General features: G+C 45.5%; 1 protein-coding gene across 1 annotated transcript in view; it reads right to left on the reverse strand.

Moving 5' to 3' along the window:
• LHCGR (luteinizing hormone/choriogonadotropin receptor) overlaps positions 1 to 7,068 on the reverse strand; it is a gene marked incomplete at both ends in the record, with an annotated part of 24,774 nt that extends 17,706 nt beyond the window's left edge. Inside the window, one exon of the mRNA XM_081998612.1 lies at positions 6,920 to 7,068. Coding sequence (XP_081854738.1) covers positions 6,920 to 7,068 — 149 coding nt within the window. The remainder of the gene's footprint in view (positions 1 to 6,919) is intronic.
• Positions 7,069 to 17,542: the final 10,474 nt, after the last annotated feature.

Consider the following 17,542-nt stretch of genomic DNA (forward strand, 5'->3'; position numbering starts at 1 on the left):
TTTTTAATATATATATATACACACACATCATGCCCACACAATATTGTGGCATGCTGTCACACATAATGCATGTCTTGAGGTTCCTAGATGTACTAAGGAGCCTGACAGTCAATTGCTAGCTACGTTCCAAATAATAGTCTGTATGATCTTTGGCAAATAGCTTCCTTGCACCTTGACTCCCTCGTCAGCAACGTGGGAATAGCAATGTTTCCCTACCTAATAGGGATGTTGTAAGGATATATATGATTTTGATGCCACTGTGATTGGGTCATACCTGTCTCTAGGTGGATCCTGGCACGTTGTGTTGTGCGTGAGGCTCGGTGTAAATAAGAAATGAAACTAAGTAAGTCATGTGTCTTGAAAACTGTATTTGCCCCTGAGGGGACAGAAGGGTAAAGATAATCCTGCAGTAGGGCTTGATACTCTGAGCCAAAAGGAAAACAACTTCAGGAAGAAGTAAAAAGTAGAAGCTGAGAAATTAGTGCTCTGTAACCCTGGCAGCAGGAACCTCTTCATAACTGCACCATCAGCTGGGGCTGCTTGCAAACTAAAACATACCTTTTGTGAAACTGTTTGCAAAAAAGTGTTGTCGTTTATGAAAGAAATAGAAACGTGCCTGAAAGCGCAAAAAATAAAACCAGGTCTTGGCTCTTAATTACATCAAAATCTTCAGCCCAAGGGCCTCCTACCTCCCTGCGACGTGCCAGTGAGCAGCGTGGTGGTTGTACATTCCCATAATACGTGGCTTGGGGTGACCCGCTCCCCCTGCCTGCAGAAAGCCCTTGGCAACGCTGCTCTGAGCTTAGCCACCTCAGCTATGTGATTAAATTTAAGTGGGATGACCCAGCACTTTTAATAGATATTGTAGTTAAACTGCATGACGCACTTAATCCATTCTGTATTTCAACTTCATTGGTTTTTGTTTTTTAATTCTCTTGAGTTCACCTTGATAGCTGGAACTGTGAACTCATCTGCATTGACATTACCTCGTCCCATTAAGCATCTCACAAAACAGCAAGAACAAAGGAAAAAGGCAACTCATAATCAGCCTTTTCTTTTAATCCTTGAAATACTGGTGTAGCATGCTTAGACACTTCCACATCAATGAAGAAATCTTAAATTTACCAAAAAGGTGAATGTTTCCATCCCTATTCTTGTCCACTTTACCTTTGTGGTTTGTGTTTCAAACCCAGCTTGTGTTAAAGGGAAATATGTTAATTTAGATGTCTCTTTCTAGACTCACAACATTTTGAAGATCCTTTAGCTTGTGGAGCACAATCCAGCCTGTGTATGTGTAAAAACATTTAGGTTAATAGAATTTTGAACTGCTTGTTGCAGGTTTAATTCCTTCCAAAGAGCCAAGTAAAGCGAGGCCTCATCTCATGTGTTGAAGGCTCTGCTATTGAACACGACTGATACCTCTGATGGAACACAATGAAGCTCAAGCACGTACTGGCAGGAATTAAATATTGATTTCTTTGATAGCACTCCGATTGTTACACTCAGATGTGACCAGTTATTCATCTCTCAGAGCTGAGGAAGCTTTTGACAAAAAAAGTAAGAACAAACTCGGTTTTACAAAGCTACAAAGCTTTTATACATCTAATTTGCCCATGCTACTAGCCTGACTTCTATAGCTCATGAAAGGAGGGATGCATCCATCTTTAGTACAAGTTACCTACACCAGTTTGAAAGAGTGTTGTAAAAGGACGAACTTTTGCCCTTTTGAGAAAAGCTGTCATGTTTCTCTCATAGTTAATACACCACAACTTGTATGCTCGTATTCACTCCTGCCATTCAGCAGCTGACAATACTGCGGCTCTAGATAATTGCGGGACTTTTCATCCTTGGAGAAAGGAGGGACAGAAAGGAGTGGGGAGCCAGCCAGCTTTTTTAGCATTCCCCAGCCCTTAGCATTTCCGTAAATCAAGCTAGGTTTTCAACTCACATCACTGCAGGCAGTAAGGTTTGAAATGGCCAGGCTAAATACCTGTAAGACTATCCAAGAACAGGAGAGACAGGAACAGCGCCTAGATTGACCAAATCCTGTCCTTGCCTGGTAGCTAAAATACTGTCCTTCTCTCTTCAGCTAGTTTGTTTGTTTCCTGTATTTTTGTCTTGAAATCATAAATTTAGAATGGCTTTTTCACAGGGATGGTTATCTTCCTGTTATTAGGAATACTGGGGCCAGTAGGGGCCACGAGAGCAAACCACCTTCTGTTTCCCCTGGAAAACTCCCCTGGAACTCTTCAGAAAATGCTCATGAGGTGGTCTCTCCCAAGGATACAGTGGCATAAAACCACTATCATCCTTTTTTTGCTTCTGGGATATAGCAGAGGCAACTTGAGTCAACTTGACAACAATATTTATCTGATGAAAGATAAGCTTCTACTCCTGTGCTACAACATAGACTCAAGCTCCAAGAGAAGCTTTTGGGAGGTCTAGATGCCCAAAGACCACAGGACCACCTGCAGTCCTGCTGATGAGGACTCAAAGCCCAGCCCACTCACACCGCTGACGAAAAATCTCTGCATTACAGACACTGCCCTTTTGCAAAAAGTGATTAGTTGAACCGATAAGAAATAAAAAAAAAGAACATAGGCCCTACAGCAATAGGTATGAATGTGTTACTGTAGCTGGTTTGGCTGGTATATTTTAGTGGATTCCCCGTATTTCTAATGCCAAAAATTGAATGCATAAGGTAGACTCTTGCTGAAGGTGGCAAACAGATTAGTCCATGGTGTCCTTGGGCTTAACTTCGAACTAGGAATTACTGATTGAAACTAAGACTGAAAAAACACCGTTTCCCCAGGATTTTTATCAGCTTCTGGGGGGGCAATGCAAAGTGTTAGCATTGATTTTTAAAGCGCTCTATATTGGGCATTATCTACCTAAAATGCTAACTGTGATGCTGGACATATCACAGAAGCAGCCAAGGAGTACTTCCCGCTAGGTGACGATGGGTGATACGTTATCTCTCATGAAAGACACTTTGGCCCCGAAACTAAATTCCTCTGTCAGTCCAAAAGAGCCAAATATGCCCTTAGCAAAGACATAGTAGAACTTGTCTACCTGTTCAGGCTTTTGCCACAAAGCTTTGGATTTGGTGCCTGATAATTTGCTGCCTAATCACGTGCCACTCACCCTACTGCAGAAGCCCTGTGTCCAGGGGCACACACTCAGGCACAGCAAAGTGAACCCCACTATGAAATGAGGCTTTTGAAGGGGCAGAAAGGTATTAGGTATCCAATGCCCATCACTGTACAGCTGGAGCTGGGTGCCTACCCATTTAGGCTTCGCTAAAAATACCAAAAGTGTGTATGAGACTTCAAAAGAAGAAAAATCATGTTTTCTTTCAGAATATAATGGTGTCTTAAAGATTATTTTTCTTCTGAGACTAAGATGACACATGGCTGCTATAGCCAAAATGACATACAACGGTGCTGGATAATGGAGTTTCTATAGCGTTTGTGTAGTGTCCAAATTAAAAACAGGAGCCTAAAGAAAATATGATCAATTCAGGACTGTATAAAACACACCATTTTGCAACCTGTCGGAAGTCTAATCATTCTGAAAACTCTTTCAGCAATAATATGACATGGCAAGAATAACTCAGGTAAAGAAAAATGGCTGAAATTTCCCTACAGGATAGATGCTTGGGATATAACAAATGATCATAAGTGCATTTGGAAGCACAGCTCATTACAGCATCAGGGTTTGAATTACTCAGGTATAGCTCGAGTTACATATTGGTGTTTTATTTTCTTGACTGATCATACTTGTAAGAAGGACTTCTCAGGTCTGGTCTAGTGGCATCAATGTAAGGACGTGGGCATCCCAGGAACTGTGTTGGAACAACCTGGAGCAGCAGTTTTTTCACAAATTATTAGTGCACTTCCCTGGTGCACACGGGTACAGACGTGACTACGGGGGGACAAAAGTAACTTTCTCTTGCTTTGTCTCTCATGCAGAGAGCTGTGCAGGGGGAGTAGAGACCTAAAAAGATATTTGTACAAAGCATGGAAAGATGGAGGGAGTCAGTAAAATGACAAAGCTGGAAAAGCCTTATGAGTGAGAGAGTATGAGGACGTGAGAAAAAGAGTAAGAGAGAGGGGAAAACAACAGCTAAGTGGATAAGAAGACTCTAGTATGAAAATCAAAGGAAGAGGTGAAAGGAAAGTAAAAGAAGTTTAATAAGAACTAAAAAAAGAGTGAGTATATACATACACCTGCAGGCTTAGAGACTACATTCATCAGTACAGCTTTGTAATTGTATAATGAGTGTATGCATTCTATTAACAAAACAAAAAATACGAAGAAATGGAAATTTAATAGTATAGTTCCAGGTTCAATATAAATCAGGTTGGATGTGGCCTGGAAGTAGAAGGAGCTGGACATGTCTGTGTGCAAATGCAGACTGAAAGGCAGAGGGATCTTTTTGACATCTGACTGTAAAGATTTTTTGTGTAGGAGTATTGAGCAGAATCTTGGTTGAACTCTTTTCTGACTGTAAAGCTGGTTTCTACAGCCAGCCTAATAGCTGGACTTTGTGAACAATCATGAAGATTAAGTGTGATGTTACAGGTTGAAGGGAAAAATTTTTCCCTTATTTCTGCCCATCATCTAGCCCTGTTGACCTGAGTGAAGCAGAACTGGCAGCAACCATAAACCCATTATCTGTTTTAACCTGATCACTGAGCTTGGGATACAGTTTCCTCTTGGAGGGATATATGGAAAAAAGGAACAATAAAAGAGTAAACCAAAAAAGAAAGAAAAATTCACATAAATGTAGAGCTTTTGATAACCTCTCTGGGCTGTGATGTGCATCATCCTAATAAACATGCTAGATGCCTGCAAAAAACTAACCTCCCTATTTCTTTCTGCTGCTGCAGGGATCCTCAATGTGACCGATCCACTGCCTGCTCTGCGTGTGGTACGAACACAGTTAGAAATCAATATTGCTTGTTGCAATAACTATGGAGAGTGTCTCCAGCATCCACAGGCTCTGCTTTCTCTGACACTAAGGTAACACAGGGAAATGGGGAGGAAACAAATTCAGGACAGAGATGTTTCTAAAAACTGTCTTTAGAGGAAGGACTCACATGGCTTTAGATTAATACAAATGAGTACTTCTTGCTCCAGCAATTCTCGAGCTAGGGAGAAAGGAAAGGGGTGATCAGGGATAGTATCATCCTTGGCGAATTTCAAGAGCATGTTAAATTTACAAACAAATCAGATGAAAATGGAAAACACAGGCTTTGTTACCAAAAGGGGCATAATAAGAAAACCTCAGCTCAATTCATGCACAGATAACCAAAGGATCCTAGAAAAGGCAACTAAGTGATCTGTTGGTTGTTTAATCCCATATTTTGATGCCATGATTGTTTAGATCAGTGCTGTAATTGAGCCTGTAAACAGTGCAAGAACACTTCAATACCTACGTACACCAATTATTTGGTCCAGTCCACTAGATCTGGAGCAGGTCCAGAGAAGAGCCACCAAAATGATCAGAGGGATGGAACACCTCTCCTATGGGGACAGGCTGAGGGAATTGGGGTGGTTCAGCCTGGAGAAGAGAAGGCTACAAGGAGACCTTACTGCAGCCTTCCAGTACTTAAAGGGGGCTTCTAAGAAAGGTGGGGACAGACTTTTTAGCAGGGCCTGTTGCCATAGGACATGGGGTAAATGGTTTTAAACTAAAAGAGAGTAGACTTAGACTAGATATAAGGAAGAAATTTTTCATGTTGAAGGTGGTGAACCACTGGCACATGTTGCCCAGAGAGGTAGTAGATGCCCCATCCCTGGAAACATTCCAGGCCAGGCTGGACAGGGCTCTGAGCAACCTGATCTAGTTGAAGATGTCCCATTGCAGGGGGGTTGGACTAGATGACCTTTAAAGGTCCCTTCCAACCCAAACTGTTCTATGATTCTGTGATTCCATGAGCTTGAAGTATGGCGTGGGAGTGGGGTAAGGGAATGCCTGTGATTCCCTGTTGTTATAAATAAATCCTAATTCCCACAGGAGTGTCAGGCAGAAAGACATGATGGACCAGCCTACAGGCATCCAAACAGCTGTTAAAACTTACAGCAGCTTTTTTACTACCACAGAGGGAAAAAAAGATTACCCACTACCCTGTCAGTGAGTTGGACCTCGAAAAGAGGCAAGGAGCACTGCTAGGAGCATTTTGATACTTTAACACAGGGAGCTTTAAATTGCACCAGCTTTGGGAGAAGAGGTTGCAAGAAGTTGGGCAGATTTGTGAAAGAAAAAAACCGAACAAACCCCAGAACTGACAGAAAGTTCAAGACCAAATATCAACCGTTTAATTTGGTTTCTTTAAAGCTAACTAAGCCACTACAAGGGGCTGGTTTTGGAAGAGGAAAAGCTGCTTTTGCCTCCTGCCGCGGCGGGAGGATCCGGGAGGTTCAGGCAGCTGTACCACTTCTCCCCGTCACTGGGGCTGGTGGCATACAGCGTGCGGCTTTGCGCGCGCGACATTTTGCCCACAGAGGCAAAAAGGTCCCGAAAGGATGCGCACCTTCCTGCTAAGATAAACCCCCCCCCCGCCCCGGGCCCCTGCCAGGCTTTCAGTGCCCAGGCAGCGCACGGCGGGCTTCAAAACCCACGCGAAACTTCAGCCTCAAGTACAACCGCCGAATCCTCTCACCTCTGCGGGACGAGCGATGCTCAAAAACTACCACCCCGCCGGGAGAGCGCACGGCCGGCGCTCCTCAACGCGCAGGGGCGATGGGAAAGGCACCGCTGTTCCGCGGTGCGCGTAACTCCCTCCCGACCCGCGGAGCAGACGCTCATCCCCGCCGCGCCCCGGCACCCCGCCCGCTCCCCTTCGCATGTAACAGCACCCACCCCTACGCTCCCCGTCCCCCTCCCCCGGCTAACGCGCCCCGCGGTACTTACGCGCGGGCGGGCGCGGGGAGCGCCCCCTGCGGCGGCGGCGGGCAGCGCAGGGCGCCCTGGCTGCAGGCGCAGCGCTGCGGGCAGCGGCCGCCCGCCGCGGCGGGCAGGAGCGGCGGCAGCAGCAGGAGCGGCAGCAGCGCGGGCACCATGGCCTCGCCCCGCGCCTCTCGCCCCTCTCCGCTCGCCCCGCGCCTCTCGCCTCTCGCCCCTCGTCTCCCGCCTCCGCCGGCCGGCTCCCCCGGCTCCTCCCGCCCCCGCCCCGGGGCGGGCTCGCCGCCCTCCGCCGCGGGGGAGCCGCGCCCCGGCCCCCAGGGCTGCCCGCGGGAGCAGCGTGTCTCAGCGTGCTGTGAGGGGCAGAGTGGGGCGCACAGCCCACAGGTGGCCAGCGGGAACTTTCCTTCGATTTTCACGAGTTCTGTAACCGGCCCAGTCCGCACCGTCCCCTCGTGGCAGCGCGGGGAGCACGAGGGGTGCTCGCCGTTCCTAGAGGCGTTACTTGGCCGGTGGTGTCGGTGCAAAGCGGGTGCCCAACTCCGCATCGGACCACGTTGCGTGAAAGCTGAGATGGTGGAGGTGTGGGCCCTGGGAGCTCCCACTTGTCTGGCTATTAACTGCTTTGAGAGTCTGTGTCTGGGGGAAAATACGTTGCATTTCCCTTAACGGGTAAATGCTTATTGTGCAGATACAGCAGCCTCATGAGTGGGTGGGAATGGTTGGGATACAAATGTCCCTGTCAAATACTTTCTTACGGCTCCACGCACAGTTACTGTATTGCTGATGAAGGATTATAATTTGCCTGCTGAGTGATCAGAGAGAGGCATTTTGAGGTGCGGGACTTGTTACTTTATGATCAATTATACTCTTTGCGAGGAAGAAGTAATCATGTTCTCAAGACTACTTATCTTCACAAAGGTCCATTCATTTTGTAAGGGACTGTTTTCCACATAACTATCATTATTGCTGTTGTTATTATTGTTATTTATTACTATAAGTATAGCTTCTAGAAGCTATAGTTAGAAATCAAGACCCTATTTATGGTGAGCGATGGAGCAACCCACCAAAAAAGACAATTGCTCCCCAGAGTAGGACTTGCAAACTAAGTAGAAGAGTATGTGTATATCATCAAAAGCTACCTCTGTCTTCAAGTGTATCCAAGAAAAAGTCAGAGTAAAGACGGGAATGACCTGTACAACTGGGTTTTGCCTGAGACAGTTCCTCCAGCTGTTGCTTTAAAATGATGGAATTAAATAATAAAGCCTTTTACACATTTCGGTGTTTAGGACTAAAACATGAGACAAGAATGAGGCGTGTGAGACGTGCGGGGTGCAGGGGCATCCCTGTAGCCTCATTGGGGGCTTGGAGGTGGAGATAGTTACCAAATGCTCAGTGACTTCCCTGGGCTTGCCTCAAGAGCGTGGCCTGTGTCCATCCGGATCAGGAACTGGAACCAAATCTTGAGCAGGAGGGTAGGGTGGCAAAGCCCTGCTTTGTTGTCCCGCTAGAGAGAGCTGCCATCCACTCAACCTTCTTCCTTCAGCATCAACCACTCCACTTTAACTGACAGTGATGCTGGCTTTTGCTCTGACCTTGCAATGGTTAGGAGGTGCACGCCGTCGCTTTAGTCTGCTATGCGTGGCTGTGCTTGGCATACTCTTTTTCTCCACCACCACAGCAGGGTTATTCTGATGGATGGTCTACCTAATTCCAGCTAGCATGTACCTTTATACTGATCTGTCCTCCTCCTCCCCACCTCCCCATCACCTTTCAAATCAAGGAAAGTGGTGGGGTTATGAAAGTGAGGGACCAACTGAACCGTGCCAGCTGACAAACATAGGATAACATTGTGCCCTTGTGAGGACCTGCTCATGTGAAGTGCAGGTTTCTTGAGGTTGGTCCGTATGGTACTGCTGGCCCCTTCCCAACGCTCAGCTGCCAGTGTCATGAGCAGCAGCAAATGTCTGGGGTCCTGCAGCTTGGTTTCCTACGGGAGGAGCGATCAGCGAGGAAAAATCTGGGTATAGTCTTGTGTTATTTACATGTGCTTCTATACATTGATTTGGGAAGGAGACAGACAGAGGGCAAGCAAGAAAGTCCCGTCTTGAGACTCCTGCCAAGCTGCTGGTTCCTGAGGAGCAGTTCGGTTCCTGATTCGGCTGCGTGCAGACTTTATGTCAGGAAGCAGACTCCCTGCTGCCAGATATCTCATCTGTCCACAAAGCTGCTATAATCCCAAAGTCAGGCAAAACAGCGCATCTTTAAAAAAGAATTCATTTGACAAACCAGCTTGAATGGGTATGGAGAGCAGCACCGCCGAGTGACACCTGCTGTCGCGCTTTGCCTGGCAAAGAGTGTTGCCCACGTTATCTGCGGCATTTGGTGGTTTGCAGAACTTTGCTGATGCTCAGATGCCTTCGAGGATACTATTTACGAGGGTGTTAGAGCAGTGTGCGGTGACGTGGCTACTCTCCTCGGTGCAGTGCCTGCCCGGAGCGCCAGGGCGGTGGCACTGCTGTGCCTGTGTCACGCACAAGTGGCTGGTCACGCCTGGGGGCTGAGGTTGTCCTACCGGAGCCAGCTAGCTTGAAGCTGGGATGGGTATGAGCTGCACTTACATCTCTGGCAGTAATGCCAATATACCACAGGCTGTAGGGACATTTCTCTTTCCTTAACTTCAGTATTTTGTCCTCAAAGCGTCAGTGGCCGTGAGGTGTTTTATGGCTTAAGGCTCACTGAGGGCTAGGTTTGTGCTGATAGCAAGACATATCAGATCTCTCAGCCTTCCCTTTCCCCTTTCAGCAAGTTTGTCAGAGGACGGGAGAACATCGGACTTAGCCATGTAATTACAAAGCAGTTTGTTATTTAGGCATCTTTATGCTCATGTGTGTGCAGAGTATATATCTTGTGATCACCTGGAAAAAACATTTAATAATCTGTAACAATCATACATCCCTGATTGCATTCAGCCCACTGATCTGTATTCAGCCCACTAATTCACCTAAGCTGTCATGGGGAATCTTGTACATGTTGCAGGGAGAAGCAAATTTATGCGCCCAAAAATGTAGCTATCCCTGAAACTCCCTCCCCAGAAACTACCATAGAGAGGTGTTAGTCATATATAGAAAAAGGTTTTGGTGCCCTATCATCTTTAACATACCTAAATTAGCTTTTCAAGCAAAAAAAAAATATTTACAATAGGAAGACAGGGTCATTTGGAGGTCTTGCACATCTGGTTTTGAGTTAATATCTATCCAAAATGAAGTAGTTATTATGCATAAGTATAGGCATATATGCACATGGTGTTAAGCTAAAGTCACATATGCAGGAGTAACAGCAGTTCCTATATGGAGGAGCCTTATACGTCTCTGTAACTACACATACAAAGAGTTTTATGCCTACGTTCGTACATGCCTATATAACCATAACGAACGGCACTGCGTAAATTTTACAGTCCAGGGAACCGTCTTTATTCGGGCAGTACTTAAGCGGGAGCTTAACTTCGATGTGCTGAAGTTTGGCCGAAGTCGCGGGGAATGACAGACACGCCTGCTGTTACTCCTCTGCCGGAGTGCTGGCACGCGCGGCGACGGCCGCACGCGTGCCGGAGCGCCTTCCTGAACCCTTGCCTCAAGGCCGCTGCGCGGAGGCACGCGCGAGCCCTCCTGCGCGCGGGAATCGCAGGAGCGATAGCAGCCGCCCCGGCTGCAGCTGTGGGCTGCGGGTTCGTTCTGCCCGGGCGAAAAATGTAAACAGGAAAGCCCCACGGTCCTTACTTGATCGGATCTCCCACTGATCTGGAAGGTGGGGTTGGCGGAGCAAGGACGGAGAGATTTGGCTCAGAGGAGCTGGTGCAAGGTTCCTCGCTTTGACGTTTAACAGCAGGGCTGGAACCTGCCGGCCCGCTTTGCTCTGGAGCAGCCCCTGACTCGCACTCATCGTAGACCCAGCTTAGGCCAATTATTCTAATTTACTACCTTTCCCTCTCTTTCTCCATTTGTTAACCTTAACATGCCTTTTTACAGTTCTTCGGAGAAGTAGCGCCAGTGGAATACTTACGTGTAGAAAAAATTGCTTTTGAGATACAGTACACTGCTAATTACAGCGTTACAATTAGCTGAATGCCCTTAACAGAGTCCGAGGGGGGAAATCATAGCGTAGCATCTGCTATACCATATGCTTTTCTAGTTTCCAGAAGATAACAGTGGGCATGTAATGCTACCGTGGATCATGCTTTCTGCCTGAAGAGCAAAGCAGCCCGCAGATGCTCCAGTGTTTCTTCCACCAGAACTCCGTTAGAAATGTCTGATGCTGCATGCATCTGTCACGATGAATTATGCTTTCTTGGCTTCAGACGCCTTTGTTGCAGACAGACTTATAATGACGCAATGGTAATTCATATCCCATCGTTCCTGAGTGCATACTTCACCCAAAGGGTAGGTGTCATACCGAGAATGGTGTCGAGGTGACAGGCAGCATTGCAGCGCGCGAGTTTGTGCTCAGCTCTGAGGTGCTTCTCATTTTTCACTGAATTACCATATAAAACAGATGAACCGCTTCTTTCTGGTTGGTGTGGGGTTTTTTTGTTTGTTTTGGTTTTTTGGGTTTTTTTTCACTGTGGTATTGGAAAGCTGAAGTGCTCTTCTGTGTGCTTAGTGAACTAAACCAAAAATGGCTCCTTATTATCTATCCTATAGATTAACTTTGCCGTGTCCAAAACATCCCAGAACAGTTGTTGTCGTCCTGCTAATACACTGCTCAAGATGCTGAGCCATGATAATTACAGTTGAATTAGAGCTGACAATGATTGAGACAGCTTGGTCAAATACTGCTTCAAATTTAACACAAACCTTCTGCTCCTTTCTATTACTTTATTTTTTTATCACATTTTAAATGTTTCACTGTCTTTTGCCTTAAACCAGGCCCATAACTCCAAGAAGAAATGCATTTGTAAAGACATTATTAAAAAACATGTCACTATAGTCGCAAAGCAGCAAATAGTAACTAACCTTGGACCACATCCATCCTCTAAGTACTGATTAATAGGAGAGTTTGTTTATAGAAAGCGGGTCTCTGTTATTTAGCCAATAACTTAATTATCGATTCTCTCTTCCCAGTTTGTTTGGCAGTCTTGCACTACAATCTGTGGCAGCTCCTGACAAAAGAAAAATTATTACATTTTGGGGAAGGGCTTTGGCCAGGGCATATAAACCTGTGATTTACCGCCAGTAAAGCCCGGAGGAAGGATGCTGAGAGAGAAAGAAACCTGTGGCTCCTCCACAAGAAGTTGGAGAAGAGTCTGGCTCCAGTTGGGTGTTTGTACGAGCGTAACTCTGCCCCAGCGCCTAACTGGGCGCGCTTTCAAGGTAGTGCTAGAGCTGTCTGTTCTTCGTGAATATGATGTCATGTGGTAAGTGCACACGTCTTTATGAATTAGAGGACTGTGCCCGTCTTGTGAGCGTTATGCATCCTTGTGTGGAGGCTGTGGGTGCGTTGCGGAGTTAACCCTGGGGTCTCAGTGGTGGGACCAAAGCTGCCGTAGAGGGTAAAAGCAAATTAGGGCAGTTGGGGGAGTGGGGAATTTTCTCACTTGGGCCATAGTATTGGTACTCCGGCTGATGCATCAGCTCACATACGTACTTATTTACAGCCGTTTGTGAGCATACACTTGCAGGTGTTAGATGAGGCTAGTGGGGCTTCTTGTTTGCGTGAACGTTGGAGTGCCTGGAAGGGGCACTGAGCTGAAAAGGCAGCCCGTGAGTTTATGTATGTACACATTATACAGCTAAAGCCTAATGGCTGGATAAGGTTTGAAGTAGGATGCGTAGTAAGCGTTATTCACTAGATGGCAAAACCCGTGGTCTTTGATCCAGTAATCCGTATGTCAGTTGGATCATAACTCCAATAATTAAGTACAGTGTAGTTTTTCAGTCCTTCTTCCGAAGACTTGCTTTCACATTCTTACTTACCTTTTGTCTGTTGTCTCAAAATGTCAAAAGAGGGTGGTACAGCCATTCGCAATCGGGGCTGAGCCTGATTCCTCTGTCACTTTTAGCATGTATTAGGCACTGATTTAGAAACTATTTTAAAATACATTAAAGCTGTCATGAGAAATGAAGGAAGCCCTGCACTTCTGAGTGCGTGTTTGATGCTCACCTCGTTGAATTCAGAATGAAGGGATTATTAAAGACATAAAAGCTGTCTCTTTATCAGGAGCTTAAAAACACTCCGAGGGAAACAAAATCTGTTGTGCTTAGCTGCTGTAATTTAAGAGCCAAATTCTGCTCTCATTTATAACAGCATAAATTTGAATTTGATTGAACTCTGGATTAACATTGCTGCAAATGAGATCAAAATGTGACTTTAGAAGTTCATAAGGTAAGAAGCAGTTTTGCACCTGACCCTGTTCATGTCACCTGTGTGCATGCTCTTACCGACTCTGTGCTTTGGCACATCACCCTGGAAAAAAATATCTATGTCATGTTTGATGTCTTTTTAATGGTCCTAGTCCTAGGTGGGTACTTTTGATTCTTATGCTGCATGTAGCCAGATTGGTAAAATTCCACTGGGGTTTCTACACTTTGCCAATCCCATGATATTTGAATATTGCATGAAAAATAATGGCATGCTGCCTAGATCCTGGGATTTTGATTCAAGAATTTCATGGACCTTCAGGGTCAAAAGTGCTGCAATAACATATAGTTTCACTTACTGCAAAACGCAGGCGAGCTTTTGTGGTTCTGACAATGCAGAGATGGATAGGATAGAGCCTAAAAAGACTGCAGTAATTTCAATAATTAAATAGTTGAACAAGACCATTATATAAAAATGCTAGCACACAATCTGTTGTGTGCTAAAAATCAGAACTGGCCATACCATATTGATTGAAAAATACTATTTTTTCATAAACAGTATGAAGCAGGTTGGAAAGCAGTTAATACATCGTTTTCTGGGAGCTCATTGAAGTAGAAGTTCTTGAGATAGACAAATATATGTAGATTTATAAGGGAAAATAATTCCAAATCTTAGTGTTAATTTCAAAAAGGAATAGTGTTAGCCATCCTCAGCTTGTTCCTTTTCTTACCTCTTCCACTGACATCCAGTAAGGTTACATTATTTCAAGGTCAGTATTTCCAAGGGTGATTCTCTCCAAGGGTGCAGGACGTTGTGTAATTGGCCATCGGTCAGAAAATGCTTTAATACTGATAAAGCCTGTAGGAATGTTTTCTGCTTGTCCTTACACGACTTACAAAGTGTACATCTTTTTTCCCCCCAACTCAACATGAAAGGAATGGAGTTTGTTAGCTGTTTAGACAATGAGCTAGAGCAGACATTATGTTTTTGGAGGAGAGGCATGTGTGTTGCATTACGAGGCCAAAATCCAGAATGATGAATGTTTTCAACCATCTTGACAACCAGACTATCTCCATGAATATACGGTGCCTAGTAGCCCTAAAGAAAGATTATTTTGTAAAATCTTTTAATGATTACTGGCAGAAATGCAAGAAAAATGAAAGACATTTTGATTTACACCAACATGAAGTGAGATCAGAATGAAGTTCTAAATGACAGGCACTGTCAGTTTATTTGTGATTCACTTCATACTCTTCTTATTTTTTCCAGTATTGCTTCACTAGTGTGGATAAGGAGTTAGTGCAATGCTTGGGAACAGGCCCAGGAGGTGACTGACCCTACTTCTTCCATGTCTTACCTGGGTTCAGCTGTGATGTGTTTTTGCAAAAGCCAATAGTATCACCGGAGACTGAAGAGCTGGAGCCGATACCAAACTTCTCTGCCTATCTTTTACCTATCTGACCGGTGCAGCGGCATCCATCTCCAAAGTCAGGTCTGTAAGCTTCTTGTTAAAGCTCATGGAAGGAATTAGACACCTCCAAAAAAGCGATCCCAAATTATGCAAACTGTATAAAGAGCCATCCGGAGCACGCCAAATGAACGTGAAGCCCAGCTCACACTAGAGCGGGGTTGCTGGAGGTAAACAAGTGCATCCATTCAGGATCCGGAGTTGCAAATCCCTACATCTATTGTTTGGGAGGAGGAAACCCTTGCAAGCTCATTCTTGTTTTTTAAAGAGTTTCCACAGGAGGAAGAAGTGCTGCTCCCTATAAGGGGAAGGCAGCCTGGGTTCGGCCCCTTTCCTGCTTTAAGGGGGTTTGGATTTGTGCCTCCCACCTTCCAGATGAGTGGTGCAGCTCCTGGTTGGGGCTTGAGCACCTGTAAGCTGCTGCCTTGCAGAAAGGAAAATTAGAGGTAATTTTTCTTCTATGGTGTAGGCTGCTGTAACTATTGGCTGCACTTATTTTTCTCTATAATTTCTCACTCAGGTTAGCTGAGGAGTCTTTTCTGATGTGGCATTATTGCCATTCCCCATATTTATTGCTGCTAACATTCTTCTAAGATGTGTATTCATCCAGTTATATCATCTGGAACACTCCTCTGCAAGTTTTTGTGTGTCTGAAATGGGAATTCCAGATAGTTTTTGATTTAAGGATGAAAAGAGTTTCCACTGAGTCCCAGCTGACTTGACCGTTTCGTTTAGTTTCTCAGGGTCTGCTCACTTGGAAGTCAGGACCTCTGGTGTGGACCTTCTTTCCTTCCTCTTGGTTAGCACCAAATGAGCGCTTGAACACTTGCTCCAGGACTACATTCTGTGTGAATGGCCCTGCCATAATTGCCTCCCCTAATTAGCAGGGAGATGGTGTGCTGGGCAAGCGCTGTGTGTGCATCCAAAGGGTTTTGATTCCCAACCCTTTGGAAGGCAATGGCTAAGCTTTCCTGGTACAAGCTTGCTATAGCCACAGAGTAATTATGGTTACAGCCCTGTAATTAGCGCTTTACTGGCATTGGTGCTATTCCCAAAATATTTGCGTTTACTAGGTATCTGTTAGGAAGCTAGGGTAAACTGCGTGACGTTGGCGTTCGAAGGGGGTGGTGGTGAGTGCCGGGTGCTTGGGCCGTGGGAGTCACCACCCCGCGCTCAGGCACAGCAGATGCCGCACCGTCACGAGGCACTTTACTTATTTTCTCATCCGGCTACGTTCCTACTTGTTCCTCCACTAAGTTTAGCCTACTGTGCATGAAACAAAGGTTTTTTTCAGGCTCATCAGGGCCAGTGTCCTCTTCGAATACCAGCCAAAAGAGGGTAAAAGCAAGTCCTTGAGTAATGGCTCACGTCACCAAAGCCCACTGAAGTGGGGAAGGGCCACAGACGACACTTTGGGGCAGCATTTCTGGTTATTTATTTATTTGTTTGGATTGGGACTCATTGTCTACTTTTATATATTAATTTGGGAAGTTCCACTGCCCTTCATGATATCTCTGTTCCCATGTACAACCTCAGATGCTCCTCCTCTAATGTGCCCCAGATCCTGTCCTTTGGCCTCGCCCTTGCACGCAGCGGCGTGCGTGGGCGCGAAGGGGAACGGGAAAGAGCTCTGGCTCGGCCAGCCGGCAGCTGCCGCGCGCCCAGATCGCGCAGCGAGCGCCCTTCGGCTCGGCTCTCCCGAATCCACCTCGCTCCTTTTGGCTCGGAGTGCGCGTTGGGCTGTCCGCATGGCTGCCCCGAGGGGAGAGCGTTTTCCAGATAAAAAATGAAGCAGATGAATGTGGATGAAAGGAATATCAGAAAGACATTTCATGGAGCTTCCCTTAGTTCCCTTTTTCTCCTTGCTTTCTCAGGTGTGTTATGCCCCTTCCCAAGGGCCGGCTGGCCACCAGATCCTAATCTTTCTTTGCTGCCATGAGGGGACTTCTTGGTGTCGTTGCTGGATCCGGGACCAAGCGATATCAGTCTGGGATGCTGGTTGCTTTAAGCCTATACCTTGGCTGCTTTGTGTTAAAATAAATAGGAACAGGGTGCACTGCTTGTGAGTTCACATGTAAGTGCTGCAGCCCCGCAGATGAAATTCATTCAACGCATCTCTTTTTTGTGAAAAATGTAGAGGTCAAGATAGTCCCTTTCCACACCTTTCCTCGTTATTTTTGAGTTGCGTGTTGTTTAGCTGAGTAACTGAGAAACTGGGCGGGGGGTGGGGAGTGAACAGTCTCTTAAAAAAAAAAAATCTTTGGTGCTTTGATCTTTATTTAATGAATAAATAAATAATTGATTGACCAAATCCTAAAAGGAGAAAACATTCAGTACTCCTTGTGTATCCATGAGCCCTTTCTGCAGATTTATATTCTGATAAAGTAAGCAAGGGGCTCTGAATGAAGATAAATGTGAATATTTTAATTCGTGATGAATAAAAACTAAAGTGATTTCAATTCGAAGCTATTTAAATTTATGAATATTTGCTAATAGAGGAGTACTGTAACAACAAGAAGTGATTGCCTTTTGTATTCATCCCTGATGTCTGGGACATCTTTTGGCTATTGAAATGGAGCAATCTCACAAAGTACAAGTTGAGTGTGCTCATAGGACTGAAGGTAGTTTTATGTATTAATCCTACTGAGTTTAAAGAGATGAATGGTACAAGTACAGCTACTTGTGTGTCTGTAGATCTACGGAGTAATAGCTCCTGTCTTGCAGAGATATGCTAAAGTAATAAATACTTGCTTCGGCTGCTACCCAAGATGGGTGTATCTCTCATCTTCCATCCCTTGCTTCTCCGC

This window comes from Phaethon aethereus, assembly GCF_964289735.1.
Source record: "Phaethon aethereus genome assembly, chromosome: 3".
NCBI lineage: Eukaryota > Metazoa > Chordata > Aves > Phaethontiformes > Phaethontidae > Phaethon > Phaethon aethereus.